Genomic DNA, 16037 nt, shown 5'->3' with positions numbered 1-16037 from the left:
ATATTCCAGCTTCCAAATTTGGATCAATTAATGCTAGTGATGATGTTTGTGTATACTGATGATCAAGTTCGGTATGGAAACAGAGCTGCTGCCATGTAACTAGACAACACAGCCTCCGATCCTATCCCTACCTGTCTATATAATATAACATTCCACAAAACATTCATTGACTTTATTATCACATTCATGCTGCTATGTGAACTTGGTCCCTCCCACAGGTTTTATTTATATGTTTTGTGTATATAATACAATGTCCTATACACTCAAACCCTGGATCCGGGGACTTACATCCACAGAATTCCACAACATGGATTTTAACCAATCAGCAATATCCTTTCTTAATACAATCAATATGGTAATATAGGTGAGAATTACTCCTATCCAAATACACAACTTCACCCCCCAAAATTCCATTTATTGAAAAAAATAACATTTTTTCACTATTTCGGGAGACATTGATGAATTAATGAGATCCACTCATTCGTCTGGAGCAGGCACCGGACCCTTCACTTGGGAATGATGAACTCAACCTCTTTCTTTGGTTCACACAGCCGTCACAATAGTCCTTCCCTCACAGTTTGCAATTTATGTTATTTTACGGCTGTAATCGGGACCCAATCACCACTCTCAAAATTATGCACTTTGAAAATCAAGCAAAGGAGTCTGCCAACAGTCCGTTAGACCTTAAACAAGGGGGGGGGGGACACACTGGAACAGTTTCTGTATATTTTTCAGAAACAAACAGTATGGTTTCCAGTATAAGTTATACAAAATTTTAAAGTATACATTTCAAAATATACATTACACAAACATTGATACACATACATTTACAAAAAGCACATAAAAGTGCTTAAACGTAAATGTTTCATCAGAGGTAGTTGTAACTCCACAGTGCTTATAGGATTCAATTCTCTCCCCAACTTTTGCCAGATAAAATCGGACAAAAGGAAACCATTAATGCTACGCTATTTTACTACTTGGTCCGTAAAACGAGTACCTCTACCACTAGATTCCATTAAACTAGGCATGTTTGTTCCAATATTATATTTACTATCATTTAAGTATTTACCACTACAAATGAAATTATATTCTGTTATAAACAGAAAAGAACATTCCTCTATTTTGATGGACAAATGAAAAATAATGAAATTTTGGGGATTTTTAAAAATAAATATTATGATTAAAGAAACAATTAAATGTTCACTAAAATTAGGATTATTACATTTATATGTATTATTTCAATGGAGAGTCTATGGGGCTAAACAGTCAAAAATACATTACTTTTGGCTTTTCAGCACTAGAAAAATCTAGCATGTTTATATATTGTTGAAGAAACCATTGAAACTTTAATATTTCTTTAATTAATCATGCCTGTCAGTCCCTAGACCCATAGCTCTATAGTTTGTATTCTCTAGGTCTAGAACATCATTTTGAAGTCCAGACCGACCACTAGACTTTGGAACACTAAAATTTTCTCATAAGTTCAAATAGTACTGTAACAGCTCAATTGGGCACAATTCTATTCTTGTTTAAACATTCTGACTTTCTCAGGTCAAATAATTTTAAAAAAATCCTTTATCACCCAGAGTATTTCTTGCTTTATGATCCCCCAATTTCTAATGCATACCTGGAAGTTTGTTCCCACAAACCTGACTGACCCTGGAGATAGAAAGGAAACTACTTTTCCAAGTGAGCAAGCCATATGAACCATATATATAAAAATAAAGGTAGATGATTTACCTTTGTTTTTCCTTTGCCTTCTATCTGTCTTTTCTTCAGAATGAAGAAATTTTACTATGTGCCATTCCAGTGGTAGTTGAACTTTTTCCTTTGGTAACTGTTCCCTATTATTTTATGGCCTCATGGCCAGGCTCCATGATGCAGTGCAGACTCAGCAGACACTGAATGAAACACTGATGCTCTATCAAATCACTCCTTAGCAAGGCCCAATTCATTGTTGGTGGGGGTTTTCTGGCCAAGGAGTGAGAAAGATCCACTTTCCTACCTAAGAATCTTGTACCTTGCTAAGCACCTTTTAAATAAGTGGCAAGCCGCTGACTCTGTGTGCACTTGATTCCATTATTGGCATCTACTGAGCAAGGAAAGCTTCATTTGTGTATGCTGGGCGAGGAGATTTAAGCCACGAAGGGACTGCTTTCTGTTGCTGAAAGTTTTGTACTTTGTTTATTCTTGCACCAGATTGCTGATATGTTTTTTACCATAGTATGTTCTTGACCAAGTTTTTGGATCTTACCTTGGCATTTTTGAAGGTGTTGTGTGTTTTCTGATGACAAACTGACTGTCTTCTTTGAACTTCCAGTAAGCTATGGCACATGCACATGCTCTTTGTTCTATTTCCCAATGCCTCTGTTGTCATCTCTTCTGTCTGCCTAGGCTTGGCTTTTTGATGCCTTTACAAGTCTCACTAAAAATGCACTACTCTAACCCCTTGCACTTGCTTCCTCACTTTAGCATCTGCTACCAAACTCCTACTATGTTCCCTCCCTAGCATTTCTGCAAGTCTTGCCTGCAGTCACCCACATCCTATCACATCTTGTTACCAATGGCATGGATGTTTATTCTCTCCCACACAGCTCTTTTTTCATTAAAGCAGGTTTTCTGTAAAATCTTGCCCAACCATCTTGTTTCTGATACAGGTCCACAATTCATGGCACAATTGTTGAAAGCTCTATTTAATGTGCCCTTGACATATTATCCATTTAATGTGCCCTTGACATATCATCCATAATTGAATGACCCAGCTATTTACCTATTCTGAGCATTGTATAATAACACAATTTATGTCTTAAATGTCATTGTTTCAAGCTACATACAGTTGTCACCTATGGTTGCTGCGTTCAGAATGTCTCCCATTTTAGACACTGCCTCTTTTTGCAAGAGCTTCACTCTCTCAGCATCTCCTCAAAAATAATCTCAGTTGTGCCAAAGCATTCTTTTGTCTGTCATTTCCAGGCAGCTTTCTCCATCCAATTGGCTCTGGAAGCTACACTATCAGATTTATCATTGTCAAGCAAATGTCTATGAAAATAGAAGGCAAATCTATTGAATCAATTCAATTCTGTAGCTCTTTGCCTACAATTTCCACTTGTACTGATCACAACCAATCCACCATAGATAATTCGCCATGGCTCATGGCTAACTTGCCATGACCAATTTGCCATGGGACAATTCACCATGGCCAATATACTACAAGACAACATGCTGTGAGACAAATGTTAGTGTCTATAAAGGGGACATGTGTAACCTTTGCACAGGAATATTCAGATCTAGCCTAATGTGAGGCTCCCAATTCAGAACTTTAGGAAAGAAAGACCCTCGACTCCATTTGGTTGAAGTGATAGGTTCTTTCACTAACATTAAGTGATTGCAGTTAAAGTAAGACTAGATCTGAATATTCCTCCACAAAAGTTATACTTTCTGTTGTGTTTGTTTAAAATATTGCAAGAAATTCACCGATTGGTTAATAGCCGCGAAAGTTAAAGAGTTGTCAGTTGGGAAAAGCCCGCGGTTTTAAAATAGTATAAATAGGGCAACGGAATAGCCGTTGCCCTAATTGGGAGTTACTTCGTTGGTGAACGTTTCTCTGCCTTGGCTATTCAATAAACAAATGATTGATTCAACCAGACTCTGAAGTCGTGATTTAACAGTGGCGACGAGGAGGTTGAACTCCCGCGAACGCAACCATGAGCTCGGCCATGGCTCCACCACCGCCCTTCTTCAATTCTGACTCAGAATCTTGGACTTCATATATGTCCAAATTCAGAATTTTTCTCCAAGCGAGCAACCTGCACGATGCAGAGGATGAAAGGAAAAGAGCCATATTTTTGAGCTACTGCGGACCAGCTATCTACAGCTTGGCTTCAACTCTCGTTGACCCAGACACACTGGAAACCGTTGCATGGTCAACTCTACAAACCAAGCTTGCTGCGCATTTCCAACCCACGACCCCCATTCATGTGCACCGTCACCAATTCGCCCAGATGCGGCAATCAGAAGGGGAATCCACCAACGACTTCATCACCCGCCTCCGTGCCGTTCTTCCGAAATGCAGATTTAAGGATCCCGAAGAACAATTGGTTGACCGCCTCATCTTTGGGTTAACCAACATCACACTGCAGAAGAAGTACCTGGTGGACGAAGAAGCCTCCCTCCAAGACATCCTCAAAGCCGCGAAAGCCTCCGAAATATCCAAAACTTCTATCGCTGAAATCAAGCGCACCACACCTACCGTCCACCACATTCCAGACGACTCCGAATGGCCCAGCTGCCCAAATGATGACAAACATCTGGAATCCAGCACACCAGAGGACGCCTGCCTCCAGATCCGCAGACCATCCGACCGCGACGCCAAAGAACTACCTCGCCAAGACAAGTGTGCCGGTTGCAACGGAAGTCACCCACGCTACCGATGCCACTTCAAAGACGCCTACTGTCGCCGTTGCCAGCGTTGTGGACACATCGCTGAGGTTTGCCGCGCTGTGTGTCCCGTCTCAGCAAACCCACAAAACCCAAGACCGTTCTCTTCACCCAGAAACAGATGACCTCCGTTTTCTCGCAATGCTTCTTGACCAGCCGACGACTCGCGCTCTTTCAACCAAAGAGGTAACTGCCCCTCTCCTGTCAACCCCAATTCTTCCCCTGCGGAGGACAAATTAATTGTTTCCCTTTTCCTAAACGACCTTCCCTGTGAAATGGAGTTGGACACGGGCTCGAGACATTCTATAATGCCTTGGCAAAAACTTATTCTCTATTTGCCCCGTGTAAGAAAATCTGATTTAAAACCTTGGGATGCGGGTTTGAGTGATTTTCAAGGACGGAAAATTCCTGTGTTAGGAAGTTTAAATGTACCAATGGCATTTAAGAAATTTTGAGGTCTTTTACCTCTCATTGTGGTAGATGGTCCTAGACATACATTATTAGGACTTAAATGGCTACAACCTTTAGGCATCTCGATTTTAGGAGTCCACAATGTGCGTGAAATGCATGACCCAAACAACTTGTTAAGGGAATTTCCTGAAGTGTTTTCTAGCGAACTGGGCAAATATACGGGCAGCCCTATTTCTTTTAATTTGGATCCAAACGTTTCTCCTATCCGTTTAAAACCCCGTAGAATTCCCATACCATTATTGCCAAAAGTAGACGAACAAATAGATAAGCTGATAGCTCAAGGTATATTGATCCCAACGGACCATGCCAAATGGGAAACAACTATAGTCACCCCTATCAAGCCAGACGGCTCTATAAGAATTTGCGTGGACTACAAAGCCACCATTAACAAAGCATTGCAACACAATGCTTATCCTATACCGGTAGTCCAACAACTTTTGCACACTTTAGGAAACGGGTCTATCTTTGCGAAATTGGACCTCGCACAGGCTTATCAGCAGCTCCCCGTTGATCAAGACACCGCAGAAGCCCAAACGATTGTCACCCATAGGGGCGCCTTTAAATGCTCAAGACTCCAATTTGGAGTTTCTACTGCCCCAGGAATCTTTCAAGGCCTCATGGAACGCATCCTAAATAACATTCCCGGGGTCGTCCCATATTTCGACGACGTATTAATTTCGGCTACATCAAAGACTGAACTCTGGGACAGAATCAGGACTGTTTTAACAAAATTTAAAGAGACAGGGCTCCATTTAAAAGCAGATAAATGTTCCTGGGCGGTTCCCAATGTTGAATTCTTGGGTTTTAACGTAGATAAATTCGGCATTCACCCCACCAACGATAAAGTTGAGGCAATTAAGAACGCCCCAACCTCCACTAACAAAACAGACTTGCAGGCTTTCCTTGGACTTCTTAACTTCTATTCCGTCTTTCTTAAACAGAAAGCGACGGTGGCAGAGCCGCTCCATAACCTTCTAAAGAAAGACACTGCCTGGACGTGGGGACCGAAAGAACATGCCGCTTTTACTGCAGTAAAAAATTTACTTTCCTCTGATAGCGTTTTGGTTCAATATAATATTGCAATGCCCTTAACATTAACATGCGACGCGTCACCGTTTGGCATAGGCGCTGTTCTCAGCCATATTTTTCCAGACGGCACAGAAGCCCCAATTGCCTATTATTCTAAAACCCTCTCTTCGGCAGAAAGAAATTATTCCCAATTAGATAAAGAGGCACTTGCGGCTGTGGCTGGGGTCAAAATATTCCATTACTACCTTTGTGGCCATTCGTTTACTTTAATTACGGACCACAAGCCTCTCCTAGGCATCTTGGCGGGAAACAAACAAACTCCCGCCTTCCTATCCCCTCGCATGACTAGGTGGGCTATTTTTTTAGCCGGTTACAATTATACTTTAATCCACAGGGGGGGGGAAGGACATAGGAAACGCCGATGCACTGAGCAGGTGCCCGCAAAAAGAATTAGTTATTGACCCTGCTCCAGCCTCCAGTATTCTCCTAATCGAAACAAACAATCAATCACTTTTGACAGCATCAGACATAGCTGACCAAACACAAGTAGACCCAATTTTAAGAAACATTAAACAATGGGTATTAAAAGGATGGCCAGATGAAAAACCACCAGAGGAATTCCAACCATTTAAAAACAGACAAATTGAACTCAGTGTGTTAAAAGAATGTATTTTATGGGGGGACAGAGTAGTAATTCCGAAGGCACTACAAAAACGAGCTCTACAGCTGTTACATTTAGGACACCCAGGAATAGTTAAAATGAAAACCCTAGCCAGAAGTCATCTCTGGTGGCCTGGATTGGACAAAGACATAGAGTTGTGGGTGGGTGGTTGTGTACCCTGCCAGAAATCAAGACCCAATCCACCAAAGACCACACCATCAGAGTGGCCAACACCAAGAGGGCCCTGGTCTAGAATACATATTGACTTTGCAGGACCAATCAGGGGCCAATCCTTTCTACTAGTAGTAGATGCATACTCCAAATGGTTGGAAATTGAACTGATGGCATCTACTACTACCAGTGCAACCATAAAAGCCTTAAGGAAAATGTTTGCCACACATGGCATTCCGGACATTGTAGTTTCTGATAACGGGCCTCAATTGACAGCCCGACAAATGGAGCTATTCCTTGCAGACCAAGGCATAAAACATGTGCTCACACCCCCTCACTTTCCTCAAGCTAATGGACAAGCAGAACGAATGGTTAGATCAACAAAGGAAGCATTGAACAAGGCACCACAAGGAGATTGGCAACAACAAATTGATGAATTTTTAACCATTCAACACATAACACCATCTGCTTCAACACACAAAAGCCCAGCAGAATTGTTAATGGGCAGAAACATTCGTTGAAAACTAGACCGTATTCACCCGAATTACCAAAATGAACAAAAAGAAATCAAAATACAAACTGAAAGACAATTTATCAATGGGGACTTAGTTTATGCAAAAGACTATGACTCAAATGACAAATGGAAAGAAGGAATTGTAATGGAGAAAACGGGTTCTAAGACATATTTAATACTATTAACAGATGGGCGTAGTTGGCACCGTCATATTGACCAACTACGCAAACGAATTAAAGCTAACATAAACATTTTACCCACTGTAGAAAAATCAAGAGAAAACTTACCCGAACCAGTTCAGGACTCCAGCGATGGCTACCTGTTGCCCCTGGAGGCCGGCGGAGATCCAACTGCAACATCGCAGACAGGCCCGTCAGAAACTAGCCTTAGCGGAGCAGTAACAACGCCGGCCGTCCAGGCAGGCAGCTCCCAAGAAAATGAACTGCGCAGGTCACAATGAACTGTACGACCACCAATCTGGTTGCAGGACTACGTCACGTGGATAAATACGTAGTTTGTAGTCTTTGCTAAAAAGGGAGGGGTGTTGTGTTTGTTTAAAATATTGCAAGAAATTCACTGATTGGTTAAGACGCAGCTATTGGAAAATAGCCGCGAAAGTTAAAGAGTTGTCAGTTGGGAAAAGCCCGCTGTTTTAAAATAGTATAAATAGGGCAACAGAATAGCCGTTGCCCTAATTGGGAGTTACTTCGTTGGTGAACGTTTCTCTGCCTTGGCTATTCAATAAACGAATGATTGATTCAACCAGACTCTGAAGTCGTGATTTAACACTTTCCCCTTTCCATGGCCCTCCTCCCTTTGACCAGCCCATCAGTGTCCAATAGCAGGCCATATAAATGTTTTGGGAACCACTCGATGCAGTTTTGCCTTCTTTTCCCAGACCAGGTATCCTTGGTAGTTGGTTTATTCTGGCTTGGCACCTCTGGTTTCTATCAAGGATGTCTCCCCCTCCCTCTTTGCATTTTATGGCAGGATACCAGCAAAGCATAGGTGGTAAAGATAACAGATCTGACATTTACATAATATTGAAGAAATTGTGAAATAGAACCATTAAAGAAAAGATATAAAAGGATGGACAAAATGAAATATGAATGACAAATATTGAATTTTTAAAAAAAATATTTTAAATATAAAACGTGTTGAACTGTCCTGCGGTGAGTTGTTCCAGGATGAATTGTCCATAGCAAGTTGGCCATGGCAAATTGTCCCAATCCGGTACTGAATATACACCCATATTCCCATCAGATATCCTAGGTTTGAAATGGTTTCTTTCTTTCTCTGCTTCTTCCTTAAGCTCTTCCCCTTCCCTTTCCTATTTTGGAAGAAAAAATTGATGTGGACTTTTAGTGTATGTGATGTAAACTAGAATAGTTGATTCACTAGAATATCTACTCAGGCAATGATAAGAGAAAAAGCAGAAAATATAAAAGCACATGTTTTCTTCAGTATGGAATGTGTGCCTGATGTGGCAGTCATCAGACACAATTAGCCAAGAGACAGGAAAGCAGTAAAAGTAACCCAAATTTGCATTATCTTTAATTAGATCATCTTTGTATTCTTGATTGTTATTGTAAAATTTAAAATAATACAGGAAAAATATTGGAAATCTTTTCTAACACAATTTATCACTTTTCCATCTTTGTTCACTTTATGTACATTGGCATCTAGAACAGCGTTTCCCAACCGGTGTGCCGCGAAGCTCCTAGAGAAGCTCCAGCTGGGCGGGGCGCTGCCGGTGCCAGTGCCTCCGACCTGAAGCTCCCACTCGCAGCTGTCCCCCGGCTCCTGCCCGATGCGGTTTCTGGCGCTCTCCTGCTGGGCCCCAAAGAAGGAAGGCGGGAAAAAGGAGAGCTTCATTCTTCGCACCTCCTTTTTCCCGCCTTCCTTCTTTGGGGCCCAGCAGGAGAGCGCCAGAAACCGCGGCATCGGGCAGGAGCCGGGGGACAGCTGCGAGTGGGAGCTCCAGGTCAGAGGCACCAGTAGCGCCCCGCCCAGCTGGAGCTTCCCTGGCATCGGTGGGGCCCGGCGGGAGGGCACTGGCGGTGGGAGTGGGAGGGTGCCGGCTGCAGCGGCCCCAGGCAGTCGCGGGGAGATGGCGGCGGCGAGAGGGAGCTCCAGGGTGGAGGCACCGACGGTGGCGGTTGGACGTGCTGCTGGACGCCGTACATGCTGGCGCTGCGGGGCTGGCATATACGGCGTCCAGCAGCATGTCCAGCTGCCACCGTCAGGGCTCCTGCTCGCAGTCAGCCGAGAGAGAGAGAGAGAAAAAGAGAGACATAGCAAGAGAGGCAGAGAGAGAGAGAGAGAGAGACATAGCAAGAGAGGCAGAGAGAGAGAGAGAGAGACATAGCAAGAGAGGCAGACAGAGAAAGAGAGACAGAGAAAGAGAGAGAGAGAAAGAGAGATATAACAAGAGAGACAGAGAGAAAGAGACAGAAAGAGAGAGAGGGAGAGAAAGAGAGAAAGAGAGACATAGCAAGAGGCAGAGAGAGAGAGAAAGAGACACAGAGAGATAGAGACATAGCAAGAGAGACAGAGAAAAAGAGAGAGAAAGAGAGGCAGAGAGAGTGAGAGAAAGAAAGAGAGACATAGCAAGAGAGACAGAGACAGAGAAAGAGAGACAGAGAAAGAGAGAGAGAGAGAGAGGGAGAGAAAGAAAGAGATAGCAAGAGAGGCAGAGAGAGAGAGAGACATATAGCAAGAGACAGTGAAAGAGAGAGAGAGAGCAAGAAAGAGAGAAAAAAGCAAGAAAGAGATAGCAAGAGAGACAGAGAGAGAGAGAGCAAGGGAGAGAGAAAGACATAGAGGAAGGGAAGGAGGGAGAGAGAAAGAGAGCAAAATAGAGAGGAAGAAAGAGGGATGGAGAGAGAGGAAGAAGGGAAGGAAGGAAGAGAGAGAAAGAGGGAGAAATAGAGCGAAAGGGAGGAAGAGATTTTTTTTTTGTCTAAACTTTAGGGCCTTCCTCCCCCCCCCCCCCCCGCCCCCAGTCAATGTTCCCCAGGATTTTGAAAATATGAATAATGTGCTGCGGCTCAAAAAAGGTTGGGAAACACTGATCTAGAAGATATTATAATAATGACAAAAAATAGTAAGAAAAAATTGCTAGTGGATTTGTTAGTTTAAGATACTGTCTTTCTCTATCTTGTACAGGTTTTCCTCAGCACTCGCCGAGGAGCATGGATAATAGGCCGTGTTGGTGATAAAGGCTATCCACTTGACACTGCATTAAGTACTCGAGTGAATTTATTCATGAAACAATGTCTTCCCTTGTCCACGATTGATCAGTTGTTACAGTACAAATTAAATAACAAATTCAATCATTCTCATTATGGCTTGAAACCTAATCACAGGTATTCTACAATAATATGCAACTTTCCCTTAATTTAAAAAAAAAGATATCTCACATTCTCCAATGCACTTGCAAGGAGAGTCCAGGATGGGTAATTCTTCAGTCTGATTGGTCGGGACTGAGTTTAATTTAAATAATAGGCAGGTACCGCCCCCCTTAGCCCTCCAGTCTAAAAACTTAGTCGCAGTATAGGGACTCTGAGTTTGTTTCTCTTCAATAAATTTATCTTTATTGTTTATTGCTTTAATTATATGTACTAATTTAAAATTTTTTCTCTTCTCTCCTTGCTTGCAGGTGCCGTTGGGGGAAATTTTTTTTCCTCAAGCAGCCCTGGATTCAAACCTCCAGTGGGTTTATCCAGGGGTCTGCAGCTCCTCCTTTCCCAACCACACGAGCTGGGTTGGATGACTTGTTCCCGGAGTGAGCACCCAGGGAGACTACCTCCGAGGTAGACCCTGGAGGAGAGGAAGGGGTTGACGCCTCGGGAGGGTCCGTCCCGCCCGTTGCGAATAAACCCGAGGACCAGGAGAGGAGAAGGTCCTCAGTAAAGAGGGGAGCGCGTCTCGCCCCCCCCCTCACCATCGGCGAAAGAAGTCAAAAGGGAAGCGCTGAAAGGCTCGAAATGCCTTTGTATACGGCAGGCGGCGAGGGAAAACCTCGGCGGAGGCCGTTTTGCTCAGCGCTGGAGGAAGGGCGGGGGAGCCAGTGGAGGCTTCCCGCCCGTTCCCTTGGCAACAGCCGGCGGCCATTTTTGAGAGGCCCGAATTCGAGCGGGCAGGCCAGTTGCTGTTTGAGGGCATCATTGGTTGCCAGGGCAACGGCCCGGCGGCCATGTTTTTTTGAACCCGACGCACAGCAGCGTCTCCCTCAACAGGGCTGTTTTCGCGCCAAGTGTCCCCTCTGCCGGGAGACACGCAGGCGCACAACACCAACGAGCAGTTACTGCTTTGGACGCCATTACTGCTAGCGGTTACGAGCAACGATCCGGTTGTGGACTCTATCTTTAACAACCTTCGATTGCTGTTTAGTTGCTAGCGTGTGCAGGAGCAGATCGATCCTTGCTGACTCAACCTTTTCGTGAGTTAATCTTGTCGCTATGGCTGACCAATCTATTCAGGCTGGGGAGGAAGCCAGTGCCACCAGGCCCCCTACCCCCAAGGAAAGGCCCCAGAAACAAAAATCTTCGCAAGGGGCTGCGCTCAGGGAGGCTGAGAAGAGGATTAAAGCGATGGAGAAACAGTTAGAATCCTCTCAGAGGTCTGGAGGCACGCTTGCGCCTGCTCAGCCCCCCATTTCCATCCCTCAGCCAGCCTCCCCCTTATTTGCACCAGGGGTAGTAGGCTCGGCCTCAGTGAGGGATTGGTCACCGGAAAGGCTCTTCCAACCCTCAACTTCTTCCAGACCGGATGTCTTTACATTTGGAAGACAAGCAGCGTGGCCTACCACAGCCACTGCTCCACAGCCAATACCCCCTCAAGGTGGCCAGACTACAGCAGCCACATTCACCCCTACGGCTGCTGGATTGCGCACGGCGCAGGATGCCTGGCAAACCATGCCTCAGGCCCTGCAGGACCTAATTGTCAGCGCCTACACACAGGGTCAGGCTAGTGTGGCTCAGCAGCAGCAGGTACCGGCCGGCCCTGCTCCTTCGAGATTCAGAGACCCCTGGACGGCTCCAGCCTCTCATTCCATCCTGGAGTCAGGGGAGGAGGATGATTTTTCCAGAGAGGACTTCAGCGAAGCGGAGGATGAGTTATCCGGCGATGAACAGCCACCTGAGCAACCCGCCTTACCCGGCCTGTTCAAGGCCTCACTCTTCCGGGTTCTCCTGAACAAGGCCAGGATCACCATTGACCAGGCTGGTGAGGGAGGTCAAGGGGCTGCTTCTGCTCTGGATCAGCCTACAAGTGGTCTCTTTGTATTTCCAAAGCAGGAGACCATTAATGTTCCGTCCTCCCATCTTTTTCTAGAGACTGTACAACGTCCATGGGAGAACCCAGCGACGGGTCAGGGCCCGTCTAACCTGGACAGACGTTTCTACACCTTTGACCAGCACATGGAAGACCTCCTGGAGCTACCGATAGTAGACAAGCCGGTGACCAGTCTAGTCTCAAATGCCCTAGTCCCTTCAGAATCCCAGGAGGGATTAAAAGCGGAAGACAAAAGGGCGGACAATGTTATTCGCAGGGCTCACCAGATGTCAGCTTGGGCCGTACGAGCCGCCTCGGCGGCATCCTTCTTTAATCGAGCTACGCTCCTCTGGATAAAAGACATTCAGTCCAGAGTCGATCCGCAGGATGCGAGACTACGCCAAGACTTAAACAAACTGTTGGCGGCCACCGAATTCTCGGCGGACGCAACAGTCAATGCCGCCAAGTTTTCATCAAGGGCAATGGCCGCGTCGGTCGCCTCCCGCAGACTCATCTGGCTAAGGAATTGGCAGGCCGACGTGAAGTCAAAATGGGCCCTCGCTTCTTCACCGTTTAAGGGCAAGAAGCTCTTCGGAGACATCTTGGACGATGTGCTAGTGGAGGATAGGGATAAGAAAAAGATTATGCCCAACTCCAGTAAAAAGCAGGGACGGCGTTTTACACCCTACCAACGGCGGCAGTCCTTTCGGAATGATTCCGCCTCCACCAGCAACCAGGGGTCGAGGTCCTACTTTCAGGGATCCTTTGGTCAGGGTTCCTTTCGCACGGACAGGAACCCACAATTTGATCGCTCCAGGTCCTTCCAGGGCCGCCGCCCCTTTAGAGGTTCCGGCAGGGGGTTCAGAAAGACCAAGTGACTTTCTTCTGGATATCCCTTTAGGCGGCAGACTAACCCATTTCTCCGACGTCTGGACCAACACCTCATCAGATCCATGGGCGACTTCCACAGTTTCACAAGGTCTACAGATCGAATTTCTTTGCCCTCCACCTCGTCGCTACCTGCCTTGTCGTGCTCCCTTGGAAATGTCCAAGAAGAGGCTCCTATATCAGGAGGTATCTCACCTGCTGGAGATAGGTGCCATCGAGGAGGTCCCTATACCTCAGCGGGGTATGGGGTTCTACTCAGCGATCTTCTTGGTACCAAAATCGTCAGGAGGGGCACGCCTCATTCTGAACCTGCGGAGACTGAACCTCTATGTAAAGTACAGGAGGTTCAGAATGCATTCTCTGCATTCCATCCTGGCAGCCATCAGGCAGGGGGACTACATGACGTCCATAGACCTGCAGGAGGCCTACCTACATGTCCCCATCCTCCCGTCTCACCGACAATATCTGCGCTTCAGCTTGGATGGAGCTCATTTTCAATACAGGGCCATGCCTTTCGGGCTTTCATCGGCCCCAAGATCCTTCACGAAGCTGCTGGACGTTCTCACGGCAGGCCTCAGGCAGCGGTCGGTGCGCCTAATGGCCTATCTGGACGACATCGTGATTCTGTCCAGATCAAGGGACCTTGCGCTTCAGGACCTGCATCTCACGATCCAGACACTTCAGGACCACGGCTTTTCGATCAACTTCGAAAAAAGCCACTTGACTCCCACAACACGGCTGGCCCACCTAGGAACCAGTATAGACTCCAGGAAGGGCCTTGTCTTCCTGTCCCAAGAGAGGCAGTCCACAATCAGAGGGCTCGTCCGGGGCTTGGCGCCACAGCAATTCCCCAGGCTCTCGTCTCTGTCCAAGCTTCTAGGTACACTGGTGTCCTGTATCGACATCATCCCATGGGCCAGGTACCACCTACGTCCTCTCCAGTGGTTCCTCCTGCCATACCAGAGGAGGAAGATCAGCCATTCCCACCTTCAGGTGCACCTCGACCCGGCAGTTCGACGGTCCTTACGGTGGTGGATATCCCCGGCGCTAACAAAAGGGTCACTCTTCCTAGACAAGCATCTTCTGACGATGACGACAGACGCCAGCCTGACGGGATGGGGAGCCCATCTTTCCTCGAATTTAGCCCAAGGCCTTTGGGACCCATCCGACCTGAGAGAGGTCAACATCAACTTCTTGGAGTTGAAGGCAGTTTCCCTGGCTCTCCTCAGCTTCGCGGACCTGGTAACGGGCCAACATGTCCTGGTTCGGACCGACAATGTCGCCACCCGGTCTCACATCAACAGACAGGGGGGGACTCGGTCTCGACGACTGATGAAGGAGTCAGAGTCCCTGTTCAGATGGGCAGAGGCAAATCTGGCTTCCCTGTCAGCGGAGCACATCTCAGGCGTAGAGAATGTGTGCGCGGACTGGCTGAGCCGGGAGACATTGGATCCAGGGGAGTGGCAACTGGATCCCGCAATATTTCAGGACATCACTCGAAAGTTTGGGAGGCCAATTCTGGACCTGTTTGCTACCCGAAGCAACTCCCAGCTCCCACGTTTCTTCTCCCGCTTCCCGACCCCGGGGGCGGAGGGGGTGGATGCTCTTCGGATGCAGTGGCCGCCAGGACTTCTGTATGCCTTTCCCCCGATCTCCATCATTCCCAGGGTCATGCGGAAGATTCTGGAGCAATGAGCGGAGGTACTGTTGCTGGCTCCATACTGGCCGCGTCGCCTTTGGTTTGCGGACTTAATGCAACTGTCAGTGTCACCCCCCTGGAGGATTCCAGATCAACTGATTTCCCTCTCCCAGGGCTCGATTTCCCATCCAGAGCCACAGTGGTGGCAGCTGACCGTATGGAGATTGAGCGGCAGCATCTAAGACAACATCTCTTGCCAGAGGCAGTTATTGATACAATCCAGGCTGCTCGCAGACCTTCGACAAGAAGAATATACCAGGCTACCTGGGTTTCCTTCTCCAGGTTCTGTGAGGAGCGGGAGGTAGATCCACAAAAGGCCTCCCCTCTCCTGGTCCTAAGTTTCCTTCAGGCGGGCCTTGAAAAAGGTCTCGCTCCAAACACCTTACGCCGTCATGTGGCCGCTTTATCCACCATCATAGGAGGGGGCAATTCCCGCCCTCTCACCAGACACCCCTGGATCAGGGACTTCCTGAAGGGGGCCGCCAACATCAGACCACCACCGATCCATCGGTTCCCTTCTTGGGATTTATCCTTGGTGCTTCACGCCTTAACGGGACCTCCATTCGAACCTCTTCGCCACATACCTCTCAGAATGTTAACCCTCAAGACGGCCCTTTTGGTCGCAATCACATCCGCCAGGAGGGTTTCTGAGATTGCAGCGTTCTCAATCAGGGAGGATCTCTGTACCTTTCACACGGACAGAGTGGTCTTAAGACTTGACCCAGCCTTTCTACCAAAGATCAACTCTACTTTCCACAGGGCACAGGAGATAGTACTACCAGACTTCTGTACCCATGGGACTCACCCTTCGGAGCTTAGGTGGCATAAGCTCGATGTGAGACGAGCTCTGAAAATTTACATTCGCAGGACTCAAGGATTCAGAGTTTCCG

General features: G+C 46.7%; 1 protein-coding gene across 3 annotated transcripts in view; it reads left to right on the top strand.

Annotated features, from left to right (window-relative positions):
- LOC139164547 (flavin-containing monooxygenase 5-like) overlaps positions 1–16037 on the top strand; it is a 76417-nt gene that overhangs the window by 49320 nt on the left and 11060 nt on the right. For all 3 annotated transcript variants that reach the window (XM_070746826.1, XM_070746825.1, XM_070746827.1), the window contains one exon: positions 10452–10651. In XM_070746826.1, the coding sequence (XP_070602927.1) occupies positions 10452–10651 (200 nt within the window). The remainder of the gene's footprint in view (positions 1–10451; positions 10652–16037) is intronic.

This window comes from Erythrolamprus reginae, chromosome 3 (genome assembly GCF_031021105.1).
Source record: "Erythrolamprus reginae isolate rEryReg1 chromosome 3, rEryReg1.hap1, whole genome shotgun sequence".
Classification (NCBI taxonomy): Eukaryota; Metazoa; Chordata; class Lepidosauria; order Squamata; family Dipsadidae; genus Erythrolamprus; species Erythrolamprus reginae.
Note: the sequence above shows the minus strand (reverse complement) of the source record. Positions and strands in the feature narration are given on the sequence as shown.